Source organism: Typopeltis vanoorti, chromosome 2, assembly GCF_054136105.1.
Source record: "Typopeltis vanoorti isolate ZY-2024b chromosome 2, IOZ_Tvanoo_1.0, whole genome shotgun sequence".
Taxonomy (NCBI): Eukaryota; Metazoa; Arthropoda; class Arachnida; order Uropygi; family Thelyphonidae; genus Typopeltis; species Typopeltis vanoorti.
In genome coordinates this window covers 43623642-43637391 of record NC_143550.1, presented here as the reverse complement: position 1 = coordinate 43637391, position 13750 = coordinate 43623642, and the positions used below count along the sequence as shown (strand labels likewise).

The following is a 13750-nucleotide window of genomic DNA, read 5'->3' as shown; positions in this document are numbered from 1 at the left end:
GAAATGGCATGAAACAATGCCATATTTATTCTCTAGAGCAGGGGATCCAAATTATCTACCCTTAGCCCAGGTATAGTACTGAATGTGCAATATGTTTGCAACCTTTTGTGGATGGGATTTGCATAATAATAGTAGTACAATATAGTTTTTGTACCTTTTGTACCACCCCCTTTGTGTGGACGAGATACACGTTAAAATAATTATTACAATAGGTATTAATATTTCTTTTCTTAAAGGTTTTTAATGAATCATCTGAGTATTTGCACAGTCGAAAATTAACTCTGCAGGATTTCAGAAATGCATATCCTCGATATCCACCAGTTCAGGTAAAATATATCTCTTAGTTTTTTGTATTTATTTTACATGAACTAGCTTAATCACTTTAATACTTTTTTTTTTAGAATGTAAAATCATTCATTAACCCTATCTGGTAAGGTGGTGAACACAAATCATTCTTATTGAATACCAGTTAAAATTATTGCTGAAAAAATTTATATCATACTTGATCATCATTTTCTTGAATATCTCTGATATATATATATATATACCAGGCATTTTTATTTTATAGTCAACGACATTTCATTTTACTTTTCTTATCAACAGTTTTCTTCCAAATTAATATATTAGTCCATCTGGGATTTCTGTTCTCCAGATGATACTTGCTTTGATTGAGTTACAGTAATTATCTCTGCCAGCCAGAATGAAGGCCTTCATTACCTACTTTGTTCAAAATTCCTGTCCAGCATTATAATTATATATTCAATATATTTGTATATATTATTATATTATAATAATTTGAAAGAAGATATTCAGTTGTTTGCTAATGATGCAAAGTTGTGTAGGGTATAGTTAATCAAGATGATGTGTAGAGAGCTTGCAGGATGATTTAAATAGGCTTATAATATGGGCAAAACATAATGGATGTCAATTTAATGTAGAAAAGTGTAAAGTTATGCATTTTGGTATACAAAGATTACAAGCTCTGACCACACAAAGGAAACTGTACTCCAGAAAATTGATGAAGCAAGGGATTTGGGTGTGTGTGAGGGGGGGGGGTAGATAGAGACTGAAGTTTAGACAGCATATTGCTAAAGTAGCTAGGGTAGCTCAGGATTACTTGGTTATTAAAGAATACACTAACAAGCTGAGATAAAGGAGTTATCATTCCTCTTTATAAAGCCTTGATATGACCACATCTGGGTTTCTTGGGATGAGGAAGTTGTGGAGAGAATCCAGAGGCGAGTGACCCAGATGGTGAGTGATCTGTGGAATGTTCCCTATGAGGATATTTGAGGGTTTATGGATTGCAAAAGTTGGTTGATAGGCAAAAAAGGGGATCATCATCTTCATCATCATCAAATTCCTGCCATGCACCCTCAAGGGGTGTACAGGTTAGGTAAAAAAATCTAAACAGCAATGGCAAATATTATTATTATTATTACAAGAGATCTCCAGAGAGTCGAGAACTCATCGAGAAAGGCCACACATCATACCTTCTTTTGAATTTCTTCATGCTATTTGCACTACAATTTATAATGTAAGCTATTCCAGGCACAGACTTCCCTATAAGAGAAAAATTTACCTTTCACTCCTTTCTTAACTGCATTCATTCTCATCTTCCATGGATGCTCTGGTCCTCTTACCGCCCTTCATAAAATGAAATATTCCATTTGCTGGGATCTAGTGTGATTCTTTCAAAAGTGTGTGGGTATCTATCAACTCCTGTCTGCTAATAGCAGTCCACAAATTCTCAGTCTCTCTTAATAATCTACATTCCACAGTCTGATATCATCTTTAACACTTTCCTTTGAACACTCTCCACTTTGGCTGCATTATCTCAGAAACCAAGAGACCAGATAAGGTTGTATCAAAGCCTTATAAAGAGGCAAAATAAATTCTTTATTTTTACACATTAGTGCTCATTTCAGCATTGCAGTTATTCCCTCAGTTGTATTCACATTTTTGCTATACGATCCCTGAACTCCAAGATCCTTAGCCTGGTCAGTTTCATGTAGCATAATCCTGCCAATAAAATGCATAACTATTCATTTACTAACTAACAACCATTTTCACATGCCCACAATTCCAGCTCATTCAAATCATTTTGCCATTGCTGCATTCCTGATTACTCTGTCTAATCTTTTCATCATCAACAAATAGCTGTGTGTCACCTGTTAACTCCTTCCCAATATGATTAATGTAAAGACAGAACAGCAATGGACCAAGGACTGATACCTGGGGTACCTGCTTTTTGATATTCATCACAGCCATCCTCTTATCCAAACTGGTAATTTATAATCCAGTCCTGTATACTCCAATTTATACAAAAGCCCACCATGCTGAATCCCATCAGAAGCTTTAGCAATGTCCAAAAATATTGTAGTATATGCATTTTTGTTGTCTAACTCAACCTTGACATTAATATAAATGTAAGCAAGTTACTCAAATGCAGCTTTCCCTTAGTAAACCCATTTTGTTCATTACAAATTATACATTCTCTGTCAATCCATTTTTGTATGTAATCTCTTTCCAACTTTTCCAAAATCTTCAATATCTCCAGAGATACTGATAGTCAATTGTTAGACACATCACTCCTGTGCAGGACAATCTTGCATCCTTTCCACTCCTGTGGAATCCTTGTCCTGAGGCTCAAATTATACAGCCAGGTCAAAGGAACACCTGTTCAGCTGAACAGTCTTTTAGCATAGATGCTGATATCCCATTGTTGAATTCATGTTCAGTTTATGCAACAACTCTAGTACCTACTCCTCAAACACCAGAGTTTCTTCCTCCACTGTATAGGTACCATTGATTGTTGTATACACCAGGTTGGTAGCATTTTACTCTTCTACATCTGTCACCCACATACTACCTACACTGACGAGAGTATTCTTTTAATCTCCTGCTTAATAATATTGCACATCCATTTCACTCCCATTCTGTTTATTCTGTGGACTCTAAAGACACATTCCAATATTGCATCATTGATGCATTTTTAAATACTTGTCATGCACTGCCGATATCCTTCCCATCTAGCAACCAATACCATGAAATCAATCTAGTATTATTCACCTCCATTGGTCATAATTTCCTGCTTTGAAATTCATCATGTAAACCTGTTTTGAATGTAATATTCATATGCTGAGTTGCTTCCCATATCAGGAGTATGGTCACTCTCACCAACCACAGACGAAACAGTTGCATCTTTCACTGAAACTCCCTCTCGCAGTATAATGAGGTCTAATAATAATATTATTATTATTATTACTTTACAGACACCTCCATGGAGTCTAAAGACTCAACCCAATATATTTACACAATCTATTATATACCTCTCTTTGAACCTATTAACAGACAAAGCACTAACAACTGACTATGACAACCCCAAGAATAGTCGATTCATTCTGAAGGGGAGAAAGAAATGAAGGACGTACGAATTGGTCGCCAACACATGAAATCACGTGCTTTATAAGTAAAATTTTTCAACTGTTATACAAGCAAAATAGTTACCACTTTAAAAACCACAATGATCATAAAAGAGAAGTTAATTTTCCAACATGTAATAATAAACAACTCATCCCACAATACAGATTGATTACCCTATTATCAGAATGGATTCTCCTTCTGTGGGCATACCATACACAGCTTGTAATCTATTTATCCCGAAATGCATAATTTTGCATTTCGCTACATTAAACTGACACCCATTATCATTTGAACATAACTTATTTCAATTTTCCTGGAAGCTGTCCACATTGCCATAATTCACTATTACTCTACCTAATTTTGCATCATCAGCAAACAATGAATATTTCCTTTCAGGTTATTTCCTATATCATTTATGTGCAAATTAAAACAGTAGTAATGCTAGCATTGAAGCTTGTGGCATACCACTAGTCACCAACTTTCCCATAGATTCTGCTCCTCCATATACCATTTTTGCTATCTGTCCAGCAGCCACCCCTTTATCCATATAACCAGTGTCTTATCCATTCCCATTTGTTCTAATTTGCATAACAGAGTTCCATGTGATATTCTGTCAAATGACTGCAAAATCCAGCAGAATCACCATGTAGCCATTTCCCTTATCCAACTCAGCTGTCATTCAATTAAAAAGTTAGTAAATTACTAAGGCATGAGCAACACTTCACAAAGTCATGTTGCCCCTCACAGAGTATCATATTCCTATCCACCCATTCCTGAATTTTTTTTTTTTTTTTTGACCAATTTTTCCAGTACTTTTATCACCACTCATGAGATACTGATTGATGTATAATTTGCTACTGTATTATTTTGTTCTCTTTGACTTCTGACCTTTGTCTCTCTACTTTAACAGAAGTAACAACTTCTGTCACATGATGCTTGAGGCAGTTGTCATGCAATACCTCTATAAATTCGGCTTCATTTTTTTCATGAGATTTCACTGCTACCCAATCAGTTTACAGATAATTAAAGTCACTCATGAGGATTAATCATTTACTACCCATTAAGTTTATTTAATGATACATTTCATCAACAGCTGATCTACTAAGTCTGTAGCAAAATCCCTACCATGTATTTTATCTTCTTAGATTCCACCTCACACCAGATAGGCTCAACTTACTGCTACATGAAAAACTGTTACTAATATTGCAATCATGGCTATCATTAGTATTACACCCTCCCTCCTCTCTTATCTTGCCTACTTTCTCAAAAATACTGTACCTTTTTCACTCACTACAAGTTAGTACATCTGCTTCTGATTGGCAGATCTCACTAATGCCAATAATTTGAGGCTGCAACAAATATATAAGGTAACAAACCAACCCCTTTCTTCCTTTTACTCCTAGCATTTGTAAACGGACATAAGTTACTACTTCTTTTTTGTATACACACATCTAGTTTGCATGACTCAGTTGAACCACTTTTATAAGTCCAAACTAGATGAACACATAATCATCTTTTCATCATAATCATCTCTATTATCAAACACATCCATATCATTAATATAGCTGCATATCTTATTCCTTCTTGCATATGAATTCATACCATTTCTCCCATCATGATCTACTCTTACTCTCTGTGTTTAGTTGCATACCAATGAAGAATTTCTTGAGACTCCTGATACCAAACAATTCAAGTGTAGACCATTCCTCTTATATATATCCCTTCTTTCTGCAAACTCACTGCACAAATTCAAATACTTAAAATTCTTTCTACATAGTCTACACATTGAATATGTTAGAATTTTGTTTAGAACATAAACTGATTATTACAAGTAGCATGTTTAACTATGTAAGTCACTTGGAGAGAACACACGCAAAATAATATGTTTCATTGATCATGTTATTCTTGATAGTGATATCTTTTAGATTTGTCAAAGGCAGCAAGAATCATCTTCTATGACATGTTAGGCTCATTGGTGGTGGCCTGTCATGATCTTGTAACTTGGCTTCATAAAAATATATTCTTCTGTTAGAATGGTTAATCCTGTCTGATGCTAAAAAGAGTGTAGAAGTGATTTAAAGTGATCACTGCCTGTTTAAACAGGATAAAAATGAGTATAGCACTATAAGAAGCATGACTGCCTACAGAAAATTTGAACAGAGTCAAAACTGAACTATTGGATTTAACTGTAAACTCGTATCTACAAATTTGAGGAAAAGCAAAGAAGTTTGAAAGCATGATCCAGACCTTAAGACCAAAAGATAAAATTTGAGAAAACATTTGCAAAATCTATTGCAGAAGCACCATGTAAAGTTGTGTTCAAAGTGTTAAAAAAAATTAAATTAAATTAAACATAAGTACTTTATGTTAAACACAAGGAAGTTAAAGAAGCAATCCAGAAATAAAGAAAAAAATCACATAAAAATATTCCTTGCTAGTTGCTAGTAAGTCATCATGTGTTTATCAGTTCCTGATATGAACTAAAGAAATTATACACTTCCTTGATTGCATACAGCTAAGTTTCTGATTGCTAGCTTGTTACCAAAAATTTATTCAAAATTAATGTTTTTTTGCCAAGTTGACAGTATCATCAGATTGTACATTTCAGTCATCCAGATGCATTAGTCTACTAGGTTGGTCTTCCTTTCAGCAATTTTCCTATTATTAAACACAAAAAAAGTGACCATACCACATTAAATTATTTTTTCACACATTCTTTAACACTAACAATGTCATGTTCCTTTCTAATATTCTCATTATTATTATTATGATGGTTGATTCTATCTACTCACTCTTCTAATTTATCCTCAAACTCCTCTTCTGTGGGCTCTAGTTTTCAATGAACTATATTATATCTAATCATATTATATTCTCAAAGATCCATAAGTTATAATTTGTTTGAATGCTGTCTTATATACTTCTGGTTTATTAATTTTCCTAGCTCCTCGCCATACCAGCGTTGGTTATTATGTTATCTGTTTCATGTGGAATTTGCATTTTCATTAAAGCACTTAAATAGCTAAAACGTTTCTCATTTAGGGATGCAGCTAATGTTTTTCATGTTTCTGCTTATTTTCATATTCTTTGTCTTTTTATTGGTGATTTTCATACCAAATGTCTAAATGTTTAATTCAAATGAATAACCAAATGGTTATTCAGTTGAATTAAGCAGTCCTGAAGACTTAAATTGGATTTATTAAGGAATATAACATCATCAAAATAATATAAATTACTATGTAGAATAATCCCAATTATTCTACATAGTAATGTAGAATAAATATTCTCACCTGATTTTTCATCAAACCATCTCCTCTACCTTCAATTTGAACAACTGCTGACAACTCAGATATAGGCTATGTATTGCTCTGTAATATCTCATTTGTTTTGAAAAATTAGACAGAAACTTAAACTTACATGAAATAAATTTTTTGCCCAAGTATCAGTCAGTAGGACAACAGATGGCCAGTAAATTCCCAGTTATTAAAAAAAGTATACACTACAATAAGATAATAATCAGGAATTTTCATAAAAATGATATAATAATATTTCCCATGAAGGGGATAATTGAAAGCCATCAGATCTGTTTAAGTTCAGTTGGTGTAGAAAGGCCTCACAGTTCTCCTTATATAACTGCTCAATCCAGACATAAAAGTAGATTCCTTTTACATAAAAGGAATCTACTTTTATGTAAAAGTTTAGTTTTCTTCCAAAAGACTGTGTTTTGTCAAGATGGCATGTTCTGTTAGACCAGACTGCTTAGATTCAAGATACTGGATATAAGATTTATGTTCTTCATGATGGATGGATACCATAATTTTAGAGAGAACAGAAGTGAGAGCAATTGGATGGTAATTCATTGGTTGACTTTTATCACCTTTTTTGAGGTGAAGTAACTGCAGCAACATCCAGTTGTGAGATTGGTGGAAATCTAGGTGGTCAGAAGTTGTGCCCAATGGTCTTGGCAAGGAACCAGAAGGAGTGACTACCATTTGGGCAGGAGGCAAGTTTGCAGCATTTGGCTCTTTCCAAAGTCTGACTTGGACTTGGTGATGATTCTTTTACAATGATTGCAAGCTGCTGAGTAGGAAGCTGGAGTTTTGGTCTTGAGCCATTCGTGGTAAGCAGAGGTTTTTTCCTTTACAGCACTGGTGCTTTTTTTGAGAACCAAGGCTTGAATGGTAGCTGAAAATTTGAAGTGGAATAAGGGATGAAAGCCTTCATTCCTGTGAGGATGATTTCTGTTATTTGATCTGAGCAGGTATTTGGAGCAGAACTGAAGGAGGAATGGCAGTGCCATAGGACATGAGACTATGAACTAGTGGGTGGAGGTTGTTCTGTGGCAAAAGAGACTTGTATGAAGTTGTGGTCTGAGTTACCAAGAGGAAAGTTGACAACCACAGTCACCTGGAAGGGGAGATTGTTAGGAAGAGATCATGTGTGTTGGCAAATTGGAGTGGGGGGGGGGGTTTGTCTGGTATTCTGGTAGTGAGGTTGATGATCTGAGATAGGTCATTGCCGATGGCAAACACCTCAGCATCCCTGCCTGCTTGGTCGGTGAACCTTGAGAAGGAGAGTCAGTAGTATGAGTTGTGGACATTGAAGTCCCCAAAAAAGAATGATCTTACTATTAGAGTAATTCCACAGAATTACTAGGAATAGTAATTCTGGTTTAGACGACTGGAGGCAGTGGTGCACATACCACGGATGTTGAAGTGGATGTGGTGTTTAAGTCGAGCCTTGGAGAGAGAGAGAGAGATAGTTGAAGAGGTCAGAATGGCTGATGGAGTTTGGAGAATGATAGAGAGAGAGATAGTTGAAGAGGTCAGAATGGCTGATGGAGTTTGGAGAATGATAGAGAGAGAGAGAGAGAGCATATGAAAAGGGCAGGTTGGTTAGGAGAGAAATTCTGAGCTAAAGTAGATCAAACAGTGGGGATTCAGTGATGTGCAGTCTCTGGCATGGTTGTCAGTTCTGATGTAAGCACACATGCCATCGTGGCAGAAAGAGCCATATAATGTATATTTTGGGCAGTTGAGTGGACAATGGCTATTGAGGTGCCAGCTGAGGTTCTGATAGGAATAGTAATTCTGGTTTAGATGACTGGAGGTTGTGGTGCATATGTCACGGATGTTGAAGTGGATGTGAAATTTTTTTTTTGTAAGAATTGATGTTGGAGATTTGTTTGATTGGTTTTTTTTTTTTTTTTTTTTTTTTTTTTTTTTTTTTTTTGTGGGTGGGTTTTGGAGTTATTTTGAACTATTTTTTTTGTGGGAGAATTTTTGAGATCTGCAGTAAAATCACATTTCTTTGGGTTGTGGTTCATTGTATTTTGCGAGGAAGAGATAAAGAGGAAGTGAGAGGTGACAGACTTACAAACATACTACCCACATAGGGGGAATTCATCCATATGTGTCCTCAACAGTTCCCCCTGCAGCCACAGTATTTGTCTCCCTCCAGTCATGAACTGGCAAAATATGTGGCTGCAGGATTTGACACTGGTTGATTGGGAATACCCCAGATTCATTATTAGCTGGTTCTTTCCCATTTATTATCGAGCAGCCAGCCTTCAGAAGCATTTTACTGCTGTAGCCTCGAATGGGAGAGTGTCAATCTCACTGCATGTGGGAAGAGTGGGGGGGGGGGACAGAAACCAGAACCCTTGCTCTAACGACCAAACATGGCTGCAGCCACTTCAAGTCTAATAAACAAGATAGTGGTATTTCACCAGGTAAGATTATAGGTGATGATCTATCACCTATAATCTTACCTAAAACTTACTTGGAACACTGCTTAGCGAACTTACTCTATAGTTCTCATTCAGCTTTATTTGCCTTTTATTGAATACTGTGAGAATTCTGGTCTAACCATTCCATATTATAATTTCTGACTATACTACTTAGTTATACACTGTATCCACTGTCAAAACTTTTATACCTTAATATTTGAACATTTCTGATCATCATCTACTTGAGCTGCCTTTCCACATTTCAAGTTTCTGATGGTTCTACTATGAGTATTGATATATCCTGATTGTATTTTTCCAGAATATTGACCCCTATTATATTTGCTTATTGCATTAAATGGTCTTTGAAGTAATACTTCAAAACTATTTTTTCCTGTATGAAACCACAAACAAAGATTTCAAATAGAAACTATGCTTTTGTTTTGACTAGTTTCGTGAAATACTTATTTGCACATCAGAAAATAACATGAATAAACTAAACACTAAAAAACAAGTAATAACATCTCTAGTGAAAAATATTTGAAAACATTTAAACAGTGGAAAGAAAGTGTGCATTCCCTATTATACTGGTTACTAGTTCATGGTTTGCTGTATACTGTTGGCAGATACAAGTTTGTTGTGATGGATTAAGGAAGACTAGACGATATAAAATCATCTGTTTTTTGTTACACTGTAGAGGATATGTCATCATCTCAGCTAATTCTTTGAATGCTTTTGAGTAAAAACAGTAATCAATGTGAAGCATTTCAGTTGTTTGCCATTCTATTTGGTGTTTTGTTCCCATTGTATGTGCTGCCAACCCTGATTTGTGCTTTTTTCATTCTCAACATCCTTGATGTGTTCGTGATTGGCATATTTCGCCATAGGGCAGATCTGCCAGTCTCTCCTATGTCTTGTAGATCACAATTGCAACTGATCTTGTAGATGCCTGGTTTTTAATGGAAGATGTGGAAGTTTAGGAGGTTTCATGTGTTCAAACATTTTTGCAGACTGGGTAGAAGGCAAGTTTTAATTTTGTTGGCAAAGCAATCTTGCTATTTTGTCTGTGATTGAATATATATATATGGGAGAGTCACTGCTCCTTTGTATTCTTGATTTTGTTTTCTTCTGATTGTTTTGGAGTTCAAGTAGAATTTTTTTTTTTTTACTGTTATTCTGTTATAGCCATTTTTTAGAAACACAGAATTAAAATACTGTACTATTGGTACAGTATCTTACAATAGCTTTCGGTTTCTTTTATCTGTGTTGGTGGAAATTCTATAGATATTATCACATATGAAATGGATGATGCTTGGTTTTTGATCTGGGTGGTGATGAGAAGTTGCATCTAGGTAACATCCTATGTTGGTTGGTTTCTTGTACACAAAGAAGTTTGAGTGTGTTTTGTACTGATATCTCAATTAGTGTATCCAAAAACAGTAAAGACCTGTTTCTTTCTAATTCAACTGTGAATTTAAACTGAGGATGAATGTTGTTCAGGAAGGTGATGAAATCTAATTGTATAATAGTACTTGACCAGATGATAAAAGTATTGTCAACAAAAATTTGGTTGTGTTCCTTGATGTTGGTGAGCAATTTTTTGAATAGGTAACCTAATGAAGGAGAAAGTAGAGAGCTCATTGCTAGTCCTTCTTTCTGTTGAAAAAATCTTCAAATTTGAAAAAAGTACTATTGATACAGTGTTTAAAGAGGTTCACTCTACTGGCGGGAAGATGTCTTGAAGTAATTGTATGGGTTCTATTCTTAGAACATTGGTGAAAAGATTTACTTTGTCTATGCTTGCAATTACGAGGGTCATCTGAAAAGTTCTCGGCCTTGACCATAGATGGCAATACTATCGGCAAGATTTTTTTTTCTAATTTGGTATATCTGTCATAAGCAACCATGTGAAATTGCTTAGTCTTTCAAGTGGCATGCTTTATACAGCTGTCTGAAACAAAAGTGTTGTCTGTATCCCTTGAAATGAATAAAATTGAGTATCGTGTGGTTATAAAATTCTTTGTAAAAGAAGGTTTAATGGCAAAAGAAATTCATTTGAAGTTCATAAAAGTTTATGGGTACTCTTGTCCTTCGCTTTTGACAATTAAGAAATGGGATGCCGAGTTTAAACGTGGCCATACAAGCTTTGAAGATGATCCATGTGAAGGACGTCCAAAAAGTGCAACAACACCACAAATCGCTGATCAAGTGCACGATATGCTATTGGATGACCGGCGAGTCAAAGTACGTGAAATTGTTGAGACTATAGGCATTTCAAAAGAACATGTAGGATATATTTTGCATGAAGAATTTCAAATGAAAAGCTTTTCACAAGGTGGATGCCGTGCTTGCTCACAGCAGATCAAAAACGCACTCTCATGAAAATCTTATAACAGTGCTTGGAGCGTTTTAACAAGAATAAAACTGATTTTGTGCATTGATTTATTACTATGGATGAGGCTTGGATTCACCATAACACACCAGAATCCAAACATCAGTCAAAACAGTGGACAGAAGCCGATTGTTCAGCGCCAAAGAAGACAAAGTCTGTTCCATCAGCAGGAAAGGCCATGGCATCTGTGTTTTGGGATGCTAAAGGCATTTGGTTTATTAATTATCTTGAAAAGAATAAAACAATAACCGGGTAATATTACTCCTATCTTTTTACCAGTCTAGACTAAAAAAAAATTCGTGAGAAAAGATCTGGTTTGCAGAAGAAAAAAAATCATCTTTCATCAGGACAATGCACCTGCCCACAAAGGTGTTTTGGCAATTGTAAAATCTGCACTATGAATTGTTGGAACATCCACTCTATTCCCCAGATTTGGCTTTCTCTGACTTCTATCTCTTCCCAAAACTAAAACTCTTCCTCACTGGTCAGCATTTTTCTTCGTATCAAGAGGTGATTGATTGCAGCTGTAGAGGGGTATTTTGCAGCTCTTACTGAGAACCACTACAGGGACAGGATAATGGTGCTGGAGCATCGCTGGAATAAAGGTATTAGTCTTAAGGGAGATTATGTTGAAAAATAAAAACATTTTGAAATTATAAATTCGATTTTTCATTGTTAGGCCGAGAACTTTTCAGACCACCCTCGTATATCAGCAGGAGCTAGTGTGATGTCTTTGATATTTAATGGTGTTTTTATTGCAAATGTGTGAAAAACCTGCAAAAAATGCTGAGAAATGCTGCAGATTTTCTTCGCATTCAAACAGCCTCCATATTTTTTTACAAACAAAACCTCCTAATAATATTCCAAAATAGAATTAATGACCTTAAAATACATTATAAAGGACAAAAATATCGTAAGTCAAGAAAGTGTGAAAGAATGTATCCAGAATGAGGTCAAAAAGTTTCTGCATTTTCTTAGAAAATTTTGAATTTTTCAAATAAACATCATCATCAAATTCCTGCCATGTACCCTCAAGGGGTGTACAGGATATGACAGTACTACATGAAAAATTTACATCATTACTAACTTCCTATCTACAATTTTCCTCCAAATCAGTCTGTTGCTTGTCAAGACTCCAACATTATCGGATCTTATATTTCTATCGTCTAAGGCACTTTGTACCGTATCAATCCACCTATATCTTGGCCTTCCTCTGGGTCGTTTTCCTGCCAAACTGGCAGAGAACACTTGTTTTGCTAATCTTTCCTCTCCCATTCTATTTAAGTGACCATACCACCTGAGATTAGCTCTGCTAACGCATTCCTGGATGCTGACAATGTCAAGTTCTTTCCTAATATCCTCATTTTTAATATGATATTGCCATTGATGCCATCTGTTCACACCTCTAATCTTTCTCAGGACTCTCATATCTGCGGTCTCTAGTCTTTGGTCAACTGTTTTACTTCTGACCCAGCTCTCAGATCCAAAAGTTAAAAAACTGGTTTGAACACTGTCTTGTATACAGCTAATTTAGTGTTCCAACTAATTTCTCTCTTATTCCATATGAATTTATTCAATTGACTTCCCACCATACCAGCTTTGCTGATTCTGTTGTCTATTTCTATATTTAATTTACCATCTTCAGTAAAAATCGTGCCTAAGTAGCTGAAATGTTTTACTTGTTCCACAGGTTCTCCATTCACAACACAGTTGACATTTTCAATGATTCTGCCTATTTTCATTGTCTTTGTCTTTTTATTGCTGACCGTCATACCATATCTATTACAACAGTTATTCAATTTAGTCAGAGAATCTTGAAGACTTGTAGTGGATTTATTTAGAAGTATAACATCGTATGCAAACCAGAGCTGACATTAACATCTCCAATTTTGATATCAGGTTTAATATATGTATTAAACCTGATATCATATGACACACCTGATATATTTGATATCAGGTTTGTCATATGCCTTTTCCAAATCGACAAAACTTAAATACAGATCTTTATTATATTCCCATGCTTTCTCGACTATTTGTCGTAAAGTGAAGATCTGATCCTGACAGCCTCTATTTGGCCTGAATCCAGCTTGTTCTTCACCAAGCTTTTCTTCCACAATTCTTCTCAACCGTTTCTCAAGTATACTTGCATAGATCTTGCCAGGAACACTCAGTAGGGAAATACCTCTGTAATTCTCACATTCAGTTTTATT

General features: G+C 35.4%; 1 protein-coding gene across 1 annotated transcript in view; it reads left to right on the top strand.

The window, feature by feature from the left end:
- LOC150108972 (H(+)/Cl(-) exchange transporter 7-like) overlaps positions 1–13750 on the top strand; it is a 327290-nt gene that overhangs the window by 243057 nt on the left and 70483 nt on the right. The window contains exon 20 of the mRNA XM_090401357.1: positions 237–326. Within this exon, the coding sequence (XP_090257483.1) occupies positions 237–326 (90 nt within the window). The remainder of the gene's footprint in view (positions 1–236; positions 327–13750) is intronic.